The sequence below is a fragment of the Megalobrama amblycephala genome, linkage group LG18 (genome assembly GCF_018812025.1).
Source record: "Megalobrama amblycephala isolate DHTTF-2021 linkage group LG18, ASM1881202v1, whole genome shotgun sequence".
Classification (NCBI taxonomy): Eukaryota; Metazoa; Chordata; class Actinopteri; order Cypriniformes; family Xenocyprididae; genus Megalobrama; species Megalobrama amblycephala.
Genome location: NC_063061.1, coordinates 18,634,236 through 18,649,962, shown reverse-complemented (window position 1 = coordinate 18,649,962; position 15,727 = coordinate 18,634,236). Strand labels below are relative to the sequence as shown.

The 15,727-nt window shown below is 36.7% G+C and overlaps 1 protein-coding gene and 1 long non-coding RNA gene across 4 annotated transcripts in view; both read left to right on the top strand.

Moving 5' to 3' along the window:
- rgs14b (regulator of G protein signaling 14b) overlaps positions 1-617 on the top strand; it is a 16,053-nt gene extending 15,436 nt beyond the window's left edge. Inside the window, exon 15 of the mRNA XM_048166747.1 lies at positions 1-617. This exon is cut by the window's left edge and continues 232 nt beyond it. Within this exon, the coding sequence (XP_048022704.1) occupies positions 1-25 (25 nt within the window). The 3' untranslated portion in view covers positions 26-617.
- Positions 618-3,268: 2,651 nt separating this feature from the next.
- Positions 3,269-15,097, top strand: LOC125253628. 3 transcript variants are annotated; one of them, XR_007181499.1, is made up of 6 exons: positions 3,269-3,566; positions 3,668-3,735; positions 13,549-13,628; positions 13,765-13,842; positions 14,527-14,583; positions 14,761-15,097. It is a non-coding gene; the product is annotated as an uncharacterized LOC125253628 (long non-coding RNA). The 3 variants fall into 3 exon arrangements; XR_007181498.1 differs by having other exon boundaries at positions 3,270-3,566; positions 3,643-3,735; XR_007181497.1 differs by lacking the exon at positions 3,269-3,566 and having other exon boundaries at positions 3,577-3,735.
- Positions 15,098-15,727: the final 630 nt, after the last annotated feature.

The window sequence follows — 15,727 nt, the reverse complement described above, 5'->3', positions numbered from 1 at the left end:
CCCGGCCCGAGAAACTGTGGTGTGAGCTAAATGGACCTGTTACACCCTTTGCTTCAATGATCAGTCACACTGGAACATAAAGAACAGAGAATAATGTTTTAGGAATGCGAACGTGACTCTTTAATGATGGACACTTTTTATTAGGATTTTTTTATATATATAAGCAAATGCTATGAAATATTGTTTACAGTAGATGTGATTCTGCACATGTTAATGTCCAGCTGCTTGTATTTATTTCAAATTGTTTCACAAAACAAAAATACATTCTATCTGTTTTCATGAAGACATGCATTGCGTACTTACATTAAAGTTTTCATTGAGGTTTTCAAAAAACCATTAGAAAATGGTTTTGGTAACACTTTACTACGTTACATTAGTTACATACTGTAGTTACATAAAGTGGTCGTTCTTTGTACATTTTCTGATCGTCAGTCATTTTGAGCATTTTCAGCGGACAGTTCTATGGGAAGATGGAATCTGAGTGCATGATAGATGGATTTTAGTTTAGTTTGGTTACATTAGCTTAGAAGGGTGTGAAATGTTCACCGTTTGTCAACATTTTTTAGCAAATGAAAAGGAATAAGATGACTGATGAAAATAAAGAGATCAAAAAGCAAGAGTTAAACAAATTTTTTTTAATCGCTGGAGGGCTCTAAGGGCGTGAAAACAGATGCTGAGCTTTTTCTGCTTGACAGGTAAAACATGTTTAAAGGGTTAGTTCACCCAAAAATGAAAGATATGTCATTTATTACACACCCTCATGTCGTTTTAGACCTGTAAGACCTTTGATCATCTTCATTTTTTATGAAATCCGATGGCTCAGTGAGGCCTTTATTGCCAGCAATGTCACTGAACCTCTCAAGACTCAGAAAGGTACATATTTAAAACAGTTCATGTGAGTACAGTGGTTCTACCTTAATATTATATAGCGACAAGTAAAAAAAAAAACGATTTTCAACAATATCTAGTGATTTCAAAACACTGCTTCGAAGCTTTACAAATCTTTTGTTTTGAATCAGTAGTTCGGATCACATAAACGAAGCCTCGTTTTCTGAAATCACGTGACTTTGGCGCTCCGAACCACTGATTCGAAACAAAAGAATCGTAAAGCTTCAAAGCAGTGTTTTGAAATCGCCCATCACTAGATATTGTTGAAAAATCGTAATTTAGTTTATAATATTAAGGTAGAACCACTGTAGTCACATGAACTGTTTTAAAAATGTCTTTAGTACCTTTCTGGATCTTAAAAGGTTCTACATTTTTACGGGTGTAGAACGACATGAGGGTGAGTAATAAATGACATTATTTTCATTTTTGGGTGAACTATGTAACTTTTGGCCCTCTAGCAGTTAAAAAACAAAACTGCATGCATTTTCTAGAAGAATATTGTTTTCTTTGTGCTTCAGCTCTGCGTGACTGTGTGGATGAATATGGTTATCCTACTGCTCATAAAACATTCATTACTAGGCTTAAAGGGTTAGTTCACCAAAAATGAGTTATGAGTTATCTGAGTTATTTTAAATAATATCCTGGCTCTTCCAAGCTTTAAAATGGCATAGAGGGTTGGAGATTTTGAACCCCGAAAAAGTATGACCATCCATCATAAAACATATTCACGCGATCCGGGGGGTTAATAAAGGCCTTCTGAAGCGAAGCAATGTATTTGTGTAAGAAAAATATCCATATTTCAAACTTTAAAAACTAAAACAACTAGCTTCAGACAGATGGCTGTACACATTGATTTGTGGGGAAAGAGTGAACTCTGACCCGACGATTGACGTATTGACGAACGCAGAGGTGGAAAGGAGAGAGCAAAACAAAACACCGGTCACAAATTAGAAGTCTAAAATGAGAATATTTAAAGAGAAAAATCAGAGGATTTTGATAAAAGATAAGAGGAGCTTGAGTTTGTTGCCCAGCCCTATTTTTTTGAAAGCTTACGCTACTCCTACATCACGTCAGGGGTTACTCTTTTGGCGCAAGTCGACATGTGTACAGCTGTCTGCCGAAAGCTAGTTATTTTAGTTTTTAAAGTTTTAAATAAGGATATATATATATATACATATTTGTACAACAGTTCTGTGTGGTTCTCGAAAAAAAATGACCGTGATTTTAACAGTAAAAGACTGTAAAAATGCTGCGGTGAAAAACTGTCAAATGGTTTACAGAAAGTTTCCGTACTATATACGGTGAATAACTGTAATAGATCTAACGGTACATTTAATGTAATTTTACGGTAAAATACCGTTAAATTCACAGTTTTTGGAAGTGAAAAATAACAATTCATTGTAAAATTTACAGTGAAAAACCGTAAATTGACATTCCCACAAATGCCTGCGTGACACTTCACATTTGATATATTTTCGTTGAAATAACTCTGTTTCTTCTTAGTTTTTCTAATTTTTTTCAAATCAGTTATGTACATTAAGGTTTTATGTTACATCTAATGTTGTTAAATTAATGTTTATTGCATTTTTAAAATTTCATGCATGTTACCATGATGGTGTTTAGTGTGTGTGTGAATGACACTGTGTGCACCTTCTATATGTTAGTGTTGTCCTTCTCAGCTTGTGGAAAATCTGCTTGTGATGAACTTTGATTCATCATGTGACTCTTATCACCATTGTGTTTTTGTGACTGTCAGTGTATTATAAAGGTACAAAACAGATATTAGTACTTCATTAGGTTGGTAAATTAACATTATATCAGTTAATGAAATACGTTATTTTACCGTAAATTTAACAGATTTTTTTTTACGCTGCTACTGTATTTTTTACGGTAAAGTTCTGGCAACCACAGCTGCCGTTTTTTTACCGTAAATTTTACTGGGATTTTTTTTACAGTGTGATTGGCTGATAGCCATGTGATATTTCAGTGGCGTCCGATCAAATCAACCGTAATTTTTAAAAATACTACTTGTACCATGAACTCTAGTTTTAATAGTTTTTTAGGAGAGAATGTAGTTGTTTAGACCTGAATTGATCATGTATGCGCCAACAACAGCTTCATCTTGGGCAGTGCTTCTACACATCTACTGATGAATTGTCCACAATAAGACCATGATATACCATTAGTTTTAATTTCCGTGATTTAATGGCTTAAAAGATTGATAATGGATGGGGTTCTGAGTGTAGATTCAAGGTTTGTTGAGTTTCACTCGCTCATGGTGTGTCTTCTGAAGACATGAAACTGCCCCGGGGGTGAATAAAGAGAGAATGACAGAAATGGAAGGAGGTAAAATAGAGGCAGGGAGGGTGATGGAGCTAATGCACGGAGTGTATTCTGCTTGTAAGCTTGATGCTGATGGTTCCCTAGGCTTTAATAACACAGAGAGATAAACACACACACATATTCCCCTAGTGCACTTTGTCCTCGGAAAGTCTTCATCAGGGACGCTATATTTATGGCCTCTGAATGGACGGCATGTAGAGAAGTAATCAGACTCAATCAGATGACCAGCCCCCAAGCTGAGGCACAGATAGAAAGAAAGAGAAAAAGAGAGAGAACGAGAGGAGGGATGGGAAGGCAGGGAGAGTGAAAGAAGAGTGGGGAGGCAAATCTAAGAGGTGAGGATTCTGGCTTACATCACTGAGCGTGTCTTTCTGAGGATTCAATTGTTACTGTTCTAACTCATTTGCAAAGGTCCATTTTGTTCTTTTTCAAACAGAATATTGCCGCACGACTGTGTGTCTGACCTCAATGAGTATACACTGAAATATCAACAGGTTTTGCAAGGTAAGACCACTTTAACAAACTCTAATACATAATGTGTCTTTTATCCTTTGTTATGCTAATTACAGGATACGCACCATATTTTTATTTTTAGCTGAATTTATTTATTAAAGAATTGTAATTATTTTTTAGACTGGGATGTTGATGTCATCTTAACCCTGAGTGTGTGTGTGTCAGAAGCAGAACAGAGAGTCTGCTACACACACACACACGCTTGTTTTTCTTTCGCATTGGGGACTTTCCATCAACTTCTATTGTTTTTAATGCTGAGCTAATGATATGTTCTACCCCCCAACCCTAAATGTAACCCTTTTCAGTTTCATTAAGGCATTATTTTTCATGTTATTGTTTTGTTTTCCATTTTGGGCCCTGTTTACAAGTAGACGAGGGATTACACCTGGTTTTTTAATCCATCTCTTTTATCCACTTTCAACCACTTCTATACTGATTTTTTGAGGGGATGGTCAATGGATGTATCAGATCTTTTTCAGATCTTTCGATCTAATGGATGAAATAAGCTCATGCAATTTACATATGAATGCGACCGGAGATGATGGAAAAACATACAGAGAGCAGCAGTTTCTGCTTTGATAGCCGTAAAACCATGCTGAACGTGATGAATGCATGTTAGAAATCAGGAATGGTGAGAAAACATTGTGCTTGGTAGATTTTTCATCTTGGACAAACTTGGGTCTTCAGCCCAATGTTTAAATCCCATCTGGCTAGCGCGCTTCCCATAATATTTACATGTTAGGTCAGTAGGCGGTCTTTTGTGGCTGTTCGAACACATTAGACCACATGAACATCTACACTATGGGTACGTGTACACGACAACGATGTACTAAAAATGGAAAAGTTTTTCCTTTGCGTTTTTTGTGTACAGATCCCTGTTCGCACAGATCCACGAAAACAATTAAAAATGTTGTATTATGCTGCCAGGCCAGTAGGTGGCGATGTCACTTTGTAAAGAAACACTATGCGCCTATAGACTGAACACGTAATATGTATGTGCATGACGTCAATGTTTTCACAAATTTGTGTTTTTGTAGTTTACACAGAGAAAATAATGATATAGCTTTCAAAAACTTGCACTTTGAAATCTGTCTTCAAAGGTTTGTGTTTTCAGGCACCAACTATGCCATTGAACAGCCAAAACGCATAAAAACTTTTTAGTTTCCGGTCTGTGCGAAGGCAATCCGGTTGAATGCGTTTTTGTCTACCTCTGGAAGTGGCCAAAAGTCAACAAGCTCAAGGGGGCGTTGTCCTATTTGAAAACGCAAACTTTTGAAAATGGGTTTCAAAGTGCAAGTTTTTGAATACAATAGCATTATCGTCTCTATATAAACTACAAAAACGCTAATTTGTGAAAACTGTGACATTATGTGCTTGCATATTACATGTTCACTCTATATGTGTGTAATATTTCCTTACAAAGAGACATCGGCAACTACTGGCCTGGCATGAATAATACAGTGTTTTTATATTATTTTTTGTGGATCTACGGTGTTCATTTTAACATCGTTGTCACCTGTATGTGAAAAATGCAAAGGAAAAATGTTTCCGTATTTAGCACACTGTATGTAAACGTACCCTTAGACCACGTTTACACCTGTATTTAGCATTGTCCACTTGTGATCTGATAGACTAAAACTTATCTTTACACTAGGAGTAAACAGGGCCTTGGGAACCATCAGTGGTCCTGAAATCACCTTCATGGTGATTTCAGGTTTTACTATATTGGCGACAACTGGACCCAAATATAGCCAAACAACACAGCTGCACTCCATTTACCCACAGTGTTCATTCAAATTAGCCATTAGCCAAATTAATCATATGATGTGTATATATTATTACAGAATTGATATAATTTTGCTTATTAAAATGTACTTAGAGTTTTTCATTCCCTCTCAAATATTAAATGCTATAAGATATGTTAAACAGCCAATCAAGGCTTGGCTGATATGTAGTTAAGTGGTCAAAAGTTACTTAGAATCAGTCCTGCATGAGCAGTCACAAGACAGAGGAAAAATATAAAGGAATGAATTGTTCATGATACGATCTATAACATGCATTTAAAAAATTCAAACCCGATTCCAAAAAAGTTGGGACACTGTACAAATTGTGAATAAAAAAAGGAATGCAATAATTTACAAATTTTATAAACATATTTATAATTTTTTTATATTTATAATTTATAATTTTTATAAACATATTTTATTCACAATAGAATATAGACACCATATCAAATGTTGAAAGTGAGACATTTTGAAATGTCATGCCAAATATTGGCTCATTTTGGATTTCATGAGAGCTACACATTCCAAAAAAGTTGGGACAGGTAGCAATAAGAGGCCGGAAAAGTTAAATGAACATATAAGGAACAGCTGGAGGACCAATTTGCAACTTATTAGGTCAATTGGCAACACGATTGGGTATAAAAAAAGCCTCTCAGAGTGGCAGTGTCTTTCAGACGTCAAGATGGGCAGAGGATCACCAATTCCCCCAATGCTGCAGCGAAAAATAGTGGAGCAATATCAGAAAGGAGTTTCTCAGAGAACAATTGCAAAGAGTTTGAAGTTATCATCATATACAGTGCATAATATCATCCAAAGATTCCGAGAATCTGGAACAATCTCTGTGCGTAAGGGTCAAGGCTGGAAAATCATACTGGATGCCTGTGATCTTCGGGCCCTTAGACGGCACTGCAAAAAAACTGGGACGCCATGTCATCTGGACTAAAGAGGACAAGGACAACCCAAGTTGTTATCAGCGCTCAGTTCAGAAGCCTGCATCTCTGATGGTATGGGGTTGCATGAGTGCGTGTGGCATGGGCAGCTTACACATCTGGAAAGGCACCATTAATGCTGAAAGGTATATCCAAGTTCTAGAACAAAATATGCTCCCATCCAGACGTCGTCTCTTTCAGGGAAGACCTTGCATTTTCCAACATGACAATGTCAGACTACATACTGCATCAATTACAACATCATGGCTACATAGAAGAAGGATCCGGGTACTGAAATGGCCAGCCTGCAGTCCAGATCTTTCACCCATAGAAAACATTTGGCGCATCATAAAGAGGAAGATGCGACAAAGAAGACCTAAGACAGTTGAGCAACTAGAAGCCTGTATTAGACAAGAATGGGACAACATTCCTATTCCTAAACTTGAGCAACTTGTCTCCTCAGTTCCCAGACGTTTGCAGACTGTTATAAAAAAAAGGAGGGGATGCCACACAGTGGTAAACATGGCCTTGTCCCAACTTTTTTGAGATGTGTTGATGCCATGAAATTTAAAATCAACTTATGTCATCTATGTTGTATTCTGAATAAAATATTGAAATTTGAAACTTCCACATCATTGCATTCTGTTTTTATTCACAATTTGTACAGTGTCCCAACTTTTTTGGAATCGGGTTTGTAGACTACTGACACTGAAGACACTGCCGAAACTACTTTGCATGAATTGAGATCAATTTCAAGAAGTGACTCACATCAAACCGATTTCCTGTGATTATTATAGATATTTTTTTATCTGTTTATAACTTTTTAAACTCGTTCAGAGTTTGTGCACCACATGATTAGACATGAATCATTAGATTTAGTTGGCTTGGTTTATGGAACATAATTATTTTGACTCATCTTGATCTGCCAGTAAAATCTTCATAACACAGAGATATAAAGTACACAACAAAGACAATTTCAAACAGTGTGAATGATTCATTGTCATTAAAAGGTGAGGTCAAACAACCTGAATGAGTCAAGCTAATCATTTTCCATTATTCAACAGCAAACTCAACAGTTTGGTTGTAACTGTTCTGAATGTTCTCCAGAACACTATGCACGGCACAAAGTTTACCCTTCTCTGTTTTGAAAGATGAAAAATCCCATTTTGAGATTGGGGTCCTTGTAATCTAAACCTACCCTGGAGGGACACCGCCCATCACATTCATTCCTTCATCCGTCAGGCTCCTGGTACTGGCTTGTTGCCATGGTAATGCGTCTGGAGCTGTAGAGTCCTAATTGGACTCAGTCCTGGGTGAGATTTTGAATGGCTGCTTCCATGCCGTGCTCTTGTTTGGAATAACTACTGAATACTGATTAAGGATGCTGTTTATGAACATACACAAAATACCCAACTAAGATGCAGGGCTGATGTTTCTTCTTGCACAGTATTTGCATGTCATTTTCGAACAGTCTTTCCCTCTGTCTGTTTATCTATCTATCTATTCATCTCTATAGCTCTATTTCGCCCTCATAATCTCTCTCCTGCCAGCAAATACACATGCAGATAGGGCTGATGGTTTGATGAGTCACCGTCTGCTGTCTTCTAGGTGCTGACATGTGCACCAATCTCATGTTTGAGGTCAGACTCGCCTCAGCTGGTGTCCTTCTTCCAGTTGACATGACATTTCAAGTGTCCTGCTGTTTGACATAATAGTTCCTCTGAAACAATTTTTATAATAATAATGACAACAACAATAAATTACTTATATAATTAACTGATGTTTTAATATTAACATTATAAATTATTAATATTATAAAAATGAATATTCTATAAATCATTATAATTTATTATTTTTTATTTTATTTTTTTATTATTTATAAAATGGTTAGTTCCTGTCCTTGATTCTGATTAGTCAATAGCTGTGTTTTATTCATGATAAAACACAGCTATGACCGCTTCAACCAACGGTTCTGTGTATCACTACACAACACCCTTAGCAACCACTCTTAGCAACATAAACTGTTTGTTCTCAATTGATATTATGTAGAAGAGTATTGAGAGAAAGAGATTGAGTGAGCGAGTTTATTACCTGCATTCAGATTTAGCATTTTCCTTCAGGTCATTCCTATGTTCATAATAAAAAATCTGTTTAAATGTCCAATGTATTATCTTGTCCTTTTAATAGTTAAGGGGTTTTCCCGTGACTGACAATGCTAGTCAAAGCATTTATCAGTTGCATCTTGTTCCGTGTTCACAACAATGCAGTCTTTTCAATGTAAAACTCTTCGCTACTGACTGACACACTCATAAAGACAGACTTTGCCACCATCTAATGGCGTAATAATGTAACTTCTGTTGCTGTTCATGGTCGCAGAACCTGATTTTGCTGAGTTCAACATGTTCCTGGGTCAACATTTTTGTTGATCCTGGAACAACATTCAGATCAACCAATCAGATTTGAGAGACAAGTTTACAGATTATGTCAAGTTTAGGCTTAAAATCATGAATTGGTGCTTCTACATCAGTGTAATTTATCTATCAATTCCGTCTGATTTTTGGGATAATTTATCGGTAGGGTTAGGTTTAGGGGTAGGAATAGGGTTAAGACTAAATTTTCAGACTGGAATGTTGTTCCAGGAACAACAAAATATGTTGCCCCAGGAACGCATCTAACTCAGCAAAATCAGGACTATTTTTTCCGGTGGAAGGAAGGCTTTTAGTTAAAGTTTACTTCATGAAAGTTGCATTGATACATATTTTTGGCTTTAATATTTGTATTGTGAGGTAACCGTTTTATAAAAGCAATAAGGTACTTGAGGCTTTGCGTCGTGCCTAACAATGCCCTTCAGCCGTGACTTATTCACAATACAGCACAGCCTCTTGTGCCTTATTGCTTACTTATGGAATATACATTTAGAACAGGGGTATTTAAAAGTTCCAAGAGGTCCAACCTTAATTTTCTGGAATAGTTATATATTTCCATCTGGGCAGCAGTAGTACTTTTATTTTGCTTAAAATAAGTAGCTATTTGCTAGAAACAAACAATGTACATAATAATCAAAACTCATTATAAGCAGAAAACAAAGTTTAACTGTGAATTTCAAAGTTTTAATTGTTTTTACTTGTCATATACAAGTAATTTCCCCAAATATAACATTGTTTATTATGAAATGCTTTTAACATGCTGATTAACAGGCCTAATGCTACATGTAAATAAATAATAAAAAAAAAAAAGTCATGTCACAAACTTGGTTTGAACAGTTGGAAGCATTTTAGCTGTTTTTTCCCCCTCACTGTGTTTCTGCTACTGTTGTTAAAATAATCGCGTCTCACAGCTCTTAATATGGTGTTTTAGTGTCTTTAGTGGGAGTGAGAAGCAACACGAATGGAACGGAAAGAGCTTGAATGAAGCGTGTTTCTCTCTCTCTCTATAGCCTATATATAGGATATATAGATATATATATATATTCCATCTATATTTTCCCATCTCCATTTTTTTTTTTTATGTACACACTTTAAAAGGAATTGTACTATGGAATTGTGCTGTTTTTATAAACTGCTTAGTTTATTAGTCATATTGTATTGTACCTCTAATGCTGTTCAAATCTCTGTCTATGCATTGGTCAGTATTTGCGCTACCATGTGTTTGCAATTTAAGAGCTTTGAAGGGTGTTGATGAGTCATATCAGTGAAAGGAAAGACTAAGCACACAGCAAATAGATGCAGTCAGCCTAGGCTTAGTTTGCCAGAGCCTGAGATTATTAAAAGCATTTATGCAGTCAAGGTTCTGAGCAGTCAATAACAACAGAGGTTTAAATCATTTCATATGAACAGAACGAGGACAGAGATTATTTATTTGAAGCAGAGATGGTATTCATGAATGCATTCAGCAAACATCAATATTTCTACATAAGCAGTTTCAGATATGATGAGTGCAAAAAGAGAAATACCTAAGTCAGTCGCATGCTTATTTCTGCTTCAAAAGCTTGGTGCTTTGGTAAAGTGGGTCCTTTGTGTTGAGATGATTCAGTGACACAGCATGAAGAAATTGACTTCACTGTTCTGCTCCAGATTTTGAGAACTTTATTGGAGCAAATGGTTTCTTAAATAGGCCATATTATGCCCTTTTACAAAGTCTCGTCCCCCTTTTTTGCATACGCCTTTGGTGGTAATTATTTAAATTAGGGATATTGTGACATGTATGTACGTTCCCAGAAGAAAACTCAAGACTATAATCAAGGTTTTCCAGGGAGTTCAGAAACAGTGCTTACTGATAAGAATAACTCCCTTTGGAGTGACTTTGTTCTTAACTTTGCAGACCTTTTTCATGCTCAAACAGCAACATTACACAGTAAGGAAAGGGTTAGTTCACCCAAAAATGAATATTCTCTCATCATTTACTCACATGCCATTTCAAACCCATAAGATTTTCGTTCATCTTCAGAACACAAATGATAATATTTTTAATGAAATCTGACAGCTTTATATCCCTCCATTGACAGTCTATACAATTACCAGATTGATCCTTCAAAAAGTTCACAAAGAAATTGAGCAGCTTAGTCCAAATTTTCTGAAGAAACACAATCACTTTATATGATTTAATTGAAACACTGATAAGTGAACATAAACAGAAGCTCAACCGAACCTGCTTGATGCGTGAGAATGTATGTTTATATGTGAATAAAAGCCTAAATTAATCTGTTGTTCATCATATAAAACCATTGAGTCTCTTTGGAAAATTTGAACTAAACCTCTCTTATCATATGGATTAGATTTACAATCTCTTTATGAACTTTTTAAAGTGTAAAAGTAGTAGTTGTGTAGCTGTCAATGGAGGAACAGAACACTCTCACATTTAATCAAAAAGATCTTCATTTGTGTTCTGAAGATGAACGAAAGTCTTACGAGTTTGGAATGACATGAGGGCGAGTAAATGATGAATGACTTTTAATTTTTGGGTGAACTATCCCTTTAAATATTTGAAAAAGAATAATAGATCATCTTTAAAAACTATACAATAATAAAGTTGGTGACATTTAGTGAATAATCTGTAAAAAAAAACTCAGCAGAATTTTTTCAGCAACGCTGAAAAATATCAATGTAGGCATCAGTCATTTTGTTTTTCTTGAATATAGCCATCAGAAATATGGAAATTTTCAACTGGTGAACCAAAAATATGTTTTCAACGTGGAAGTAGGCTATTTTCTGTGAATGTGTGAGATTTCTGATTCAATTGCCGCTATACACCAATCAGGCATAACATTTTGACCACCTTCCTAATATTGTGTTGGTCCCCCTTTTGCTGCCAAAATAGCCTGATCCGTCAAGGCATGGACTCTTCTAGACCCCTGAAGGTGTGCTGTGGTATCTGGCACCAAGATGTTAGCAGCAGATCCTTTAAGTCCTGTAAGTTGCGAGGTGAAGCCTCTATGGATCGGACTTGTTTGTTCAGCACATCCCACAGATGCTCGATTGGATTGAGATCTGGGGAATTTGGAGGCCAAGTCAATGCCTCAAACTCATTGTTGTGCTCCTCAAACCATTCCTGAACCATTTTTGCTTTGTGGCAGGGTGCATTATCCTGTTGAAAGAGGCCACAGCCACCAGGGAATACTGTTTCCATGAAAGGGTGTACATGGTCTGCAACAATGCGTAGGTAGGTGGTACGTGTCAAAGTAACATCCACATGGATGGCAGGACACAAGTTTTCCCAGCAGAACATTACCCAAAGCATCACACTGCCTCCATCGGCTTGCCTTCTTCCCATAGTGCATCCTGGTGCCATGTGTTCCCAGGTAAGCAACGCACCTGGCCGTCCATGTGATGTAGAATAAAACGTGATTCATCAGACCAGGCCACCTCCTTCCATTGCTCCGTGGTCCAGTTCTGACGTTCACGTGCCCACTGTTGGCTCTTTCGGTGGTGCACAGGGGTCAGCATGGGCATCCTGACTGGTCTGCGGCTATGTAGCCCCATATGCAACAAACTGTGATGAACTGTGTATTCTGACACCATTCTATCAGAACCAGCATTATCTTCTTGAGCAATTTGAGCTACAGTAGCTCGTCTGTTGGATCGGACTACACAGGCCAGCCTTCACTCCCCACGTGCATCAGTGAGCCTTAGCCGCCCATGACCCTGTCGCCAGTTCACCACTGTTCCTTCCTTTTACCACTTTTGATAGATCCTGACCACTGTAGACCAGGAACACCCCACAAGAGCTGCAGTTTTGGAGATGCTCTGACCCTGTCGTCTAGCCATCACAATTTGACCCTTGTCAAACTCACTCAAATCCTTACGCTTGCCCATTTTTCCTGCTTCTAATACATCAACTTTGAGGACAAAATGCTCACTTGCTGCCTAATATATCCCACCCACTAACAGGTGCCGTGATGAAGAGATAATCAGTGTTATTCTCTTCACCTGTCAGTGGTCATCATGTTATGCCTGATCCGTGAATGTAAATAACTAAAGAATAACAATGTAAAGTAAATGTAAAACTATTTGTGCAATTATTTGTACAAAACAGTGTATTTAAGTTACGAATAGCTGCACCCCCTCTTATGTTAAAAATATGGTGGATATCATAAGTGGCAACCACCCACAATACCTTAGTAAGTACATAGCTACACCCTAGCACAACATCTCAGCATCATGGTATAGTGACTTTTGCACAACACTCAAGTTCTTCAGAAAATGTAAAAATATTGTTTTGTGATATTCAAATTCAGGCTTTTGGTTGACATTCGCTTTCAAGGGTGTCTTTCCTGCTTCACTTTACCTCAAAAACAATGTCTCATTCTCAGCTACGCCTACAGTACCTTGTCATGGGATTCCCGCCAGGAGCAATTTGGAATCGGTTTGTTCGGTGACAAATATTCCACAGAGACACAGTACAAAAACTTGTGAAAGTGAAGCAAGCTTCTAAAGAAGACCCCTAATCTCTGTGGAGCAATTATGGTTATCATCCTATTAAACAAATGAGTGATATTCAGAGTGACATTCTCTGAAAAGAAAAGAGTGACATTAATCTTTGTGAAGTATTATCACGACTAATGTTGTTGTTCTCCATCTCTTTCATACTTTCAGATAACCAAAAGCATCGACTACATTACCTAGAGACAGCTGATTTCCTCAAGCCAAAAAACATGGAAAGGACAGAGAATAAAGTGAGTGGGGGCTGAACCAAATGCTGAGAGCATTGTAGAATAGAGCGACAATGGTCCTAATAGAAAACACAGATTTTTCATTGGTGAAAGCTGGTGATTTTCTGGTCTGAACCCATCTTATTTTCATTCCCCCAAGGTGTCCACCATCTCCCCACAAAAACAGACAGTGAAAAATAGATCCAAGTCAACAGAAGAGGTACAGCAAGCCAAAAAGGTAATGTCTCTGCAGAATGCTAATGTCCCACACATTTTAATTTCATTTCACGTTCACCTTGAAACACCTTTATGCACCTTATGTACATGTAGATATGGCATTTGTACATCAAATGAGATGATGATTAAATGGGTAGGGAACTGTCTCAATTTTCAGTTTTTACAAGCAGTGTGTCACTCTACTAAAGATTTCAGCAGCTGTCCAGCACCATCTAGTGATGTGGTCGAATAATCTCTAAATGTGTGTGTGTGTGTGTGTGTGTGTTTACTATGGACAAATATCTCTACCTTTTTTTGAATGCATAGTGGCATTCTCATTTGAATTTTTTTTGTTATTAATATTATAGTAGTAGCAGTATACATTTTTTAAATATACAAAGTATATCTACCTTTATTTGAGTGCATAGAAAAAATTCAATATTTTCAAAAAAAGAAATTATTAATGATTACAATTTATAATAATAACAACAACAATAATAATTTATTATTTAAAGAATTAAGGTATTAAAATGTTCTGTGTATTAAAACGTGTATAAAAATTTTTTGCCCCAGGCGAAAGCAAAAAAGATTTTTGCACATTTCTGGACAGCGTATGTCCTCATTTAGATAGCTGAGTAAATGTGCATATGTTCAGAAATCCTCTTACTACATTCTGAAGTCATTTGTTTTTGTCCTCCTGCCACAGGCCTTTCATACGCCACAAAAATCTCTTCCGGCTAAACCAGAAACTGAGCAACTAGAGGTAAACATGAAATGACGGATTATGGACATCTTTAGAGCTTGACTTTGGAAAAATGAGATCAAAGATTAGACCCAAGACCAAGTCGGTCTTGCTTGTGCTGTCAGAGCTGCTTCATGTTTGTGTTTGCTGTTTGATGTTCTCGATTATATTGTGTCTAATGGTTTGTATATTTTATAGGAGACCTCAGAATTGAGTGCCTCATCGGAGGAATTCAAATGATTGCCGGATTCAAACTTCGGGGCTTTGAGATTTAGACAGATCAGCTGGAATTATGGGTAATAACAAGAGGATTATTCAGTGTCTCTGTTTATGGAATTGTGATTTTACTTAGATTAGTTAGCATAGAAGAAGACCAACAATAGTCGTGTAGCTTCTTGAGTTTGTATGAGTCTGATGCTGTTTGTGAAATAAATGCAGACCTGGATATCACAGTGCATTGTGTGTAATTCATATTAGTAGGTTAATGCATGTAGTGGCTTGTAAAATATCAATAAAACCTTTCACAAACACTGTATCATAGTATTCAATTTATATTTGAAGTGCACTGAAAAAAGATTTTTTTTTTCGTGTTCCAATAAAAATATCTAAAATATTTGAATAACTAAATCCTGTAAAATGTCCTTTTTTTTTACTTTTAACATTATGCAATATAAAGCAGCTTCAGATTATATATCTATTGTTTATGTATTGAAATAAGCATACACCTCACTAAATTTTGTAACATTTACTCTTAAAGGGGTCATGAAATGGATTATTAAAAATATTTACATTTTCATTGAGGTTCACTTAATGTTAATAAAGTTTATTTGCACAACCCCCCCCCCCCAAAAAAAAACCCCAACAACAACAAAAACAAACAAACAAACAAGCGAACAAACAAAAAAATGATCAATTTCAACCTTCAGTCTGACCCTCTGTCTGAAATGATCAGTTTTTAAGGCTCTTTTAAGGCTTGTCAGTAAGCAGCCATTGTTATGACTGACTAACATCATTGCACAGGAAACCGTATCAACACCCAATCACAAGTGGCATCCGAAAACATAAAAATCAGCAGATACATTCCAAGGTAGGAAGGCATCAAGGCACATCCGAATCCAATGTTAGCTTCCCTTCCTGTCTCCTAAGATACCTTCATCTGATCGAT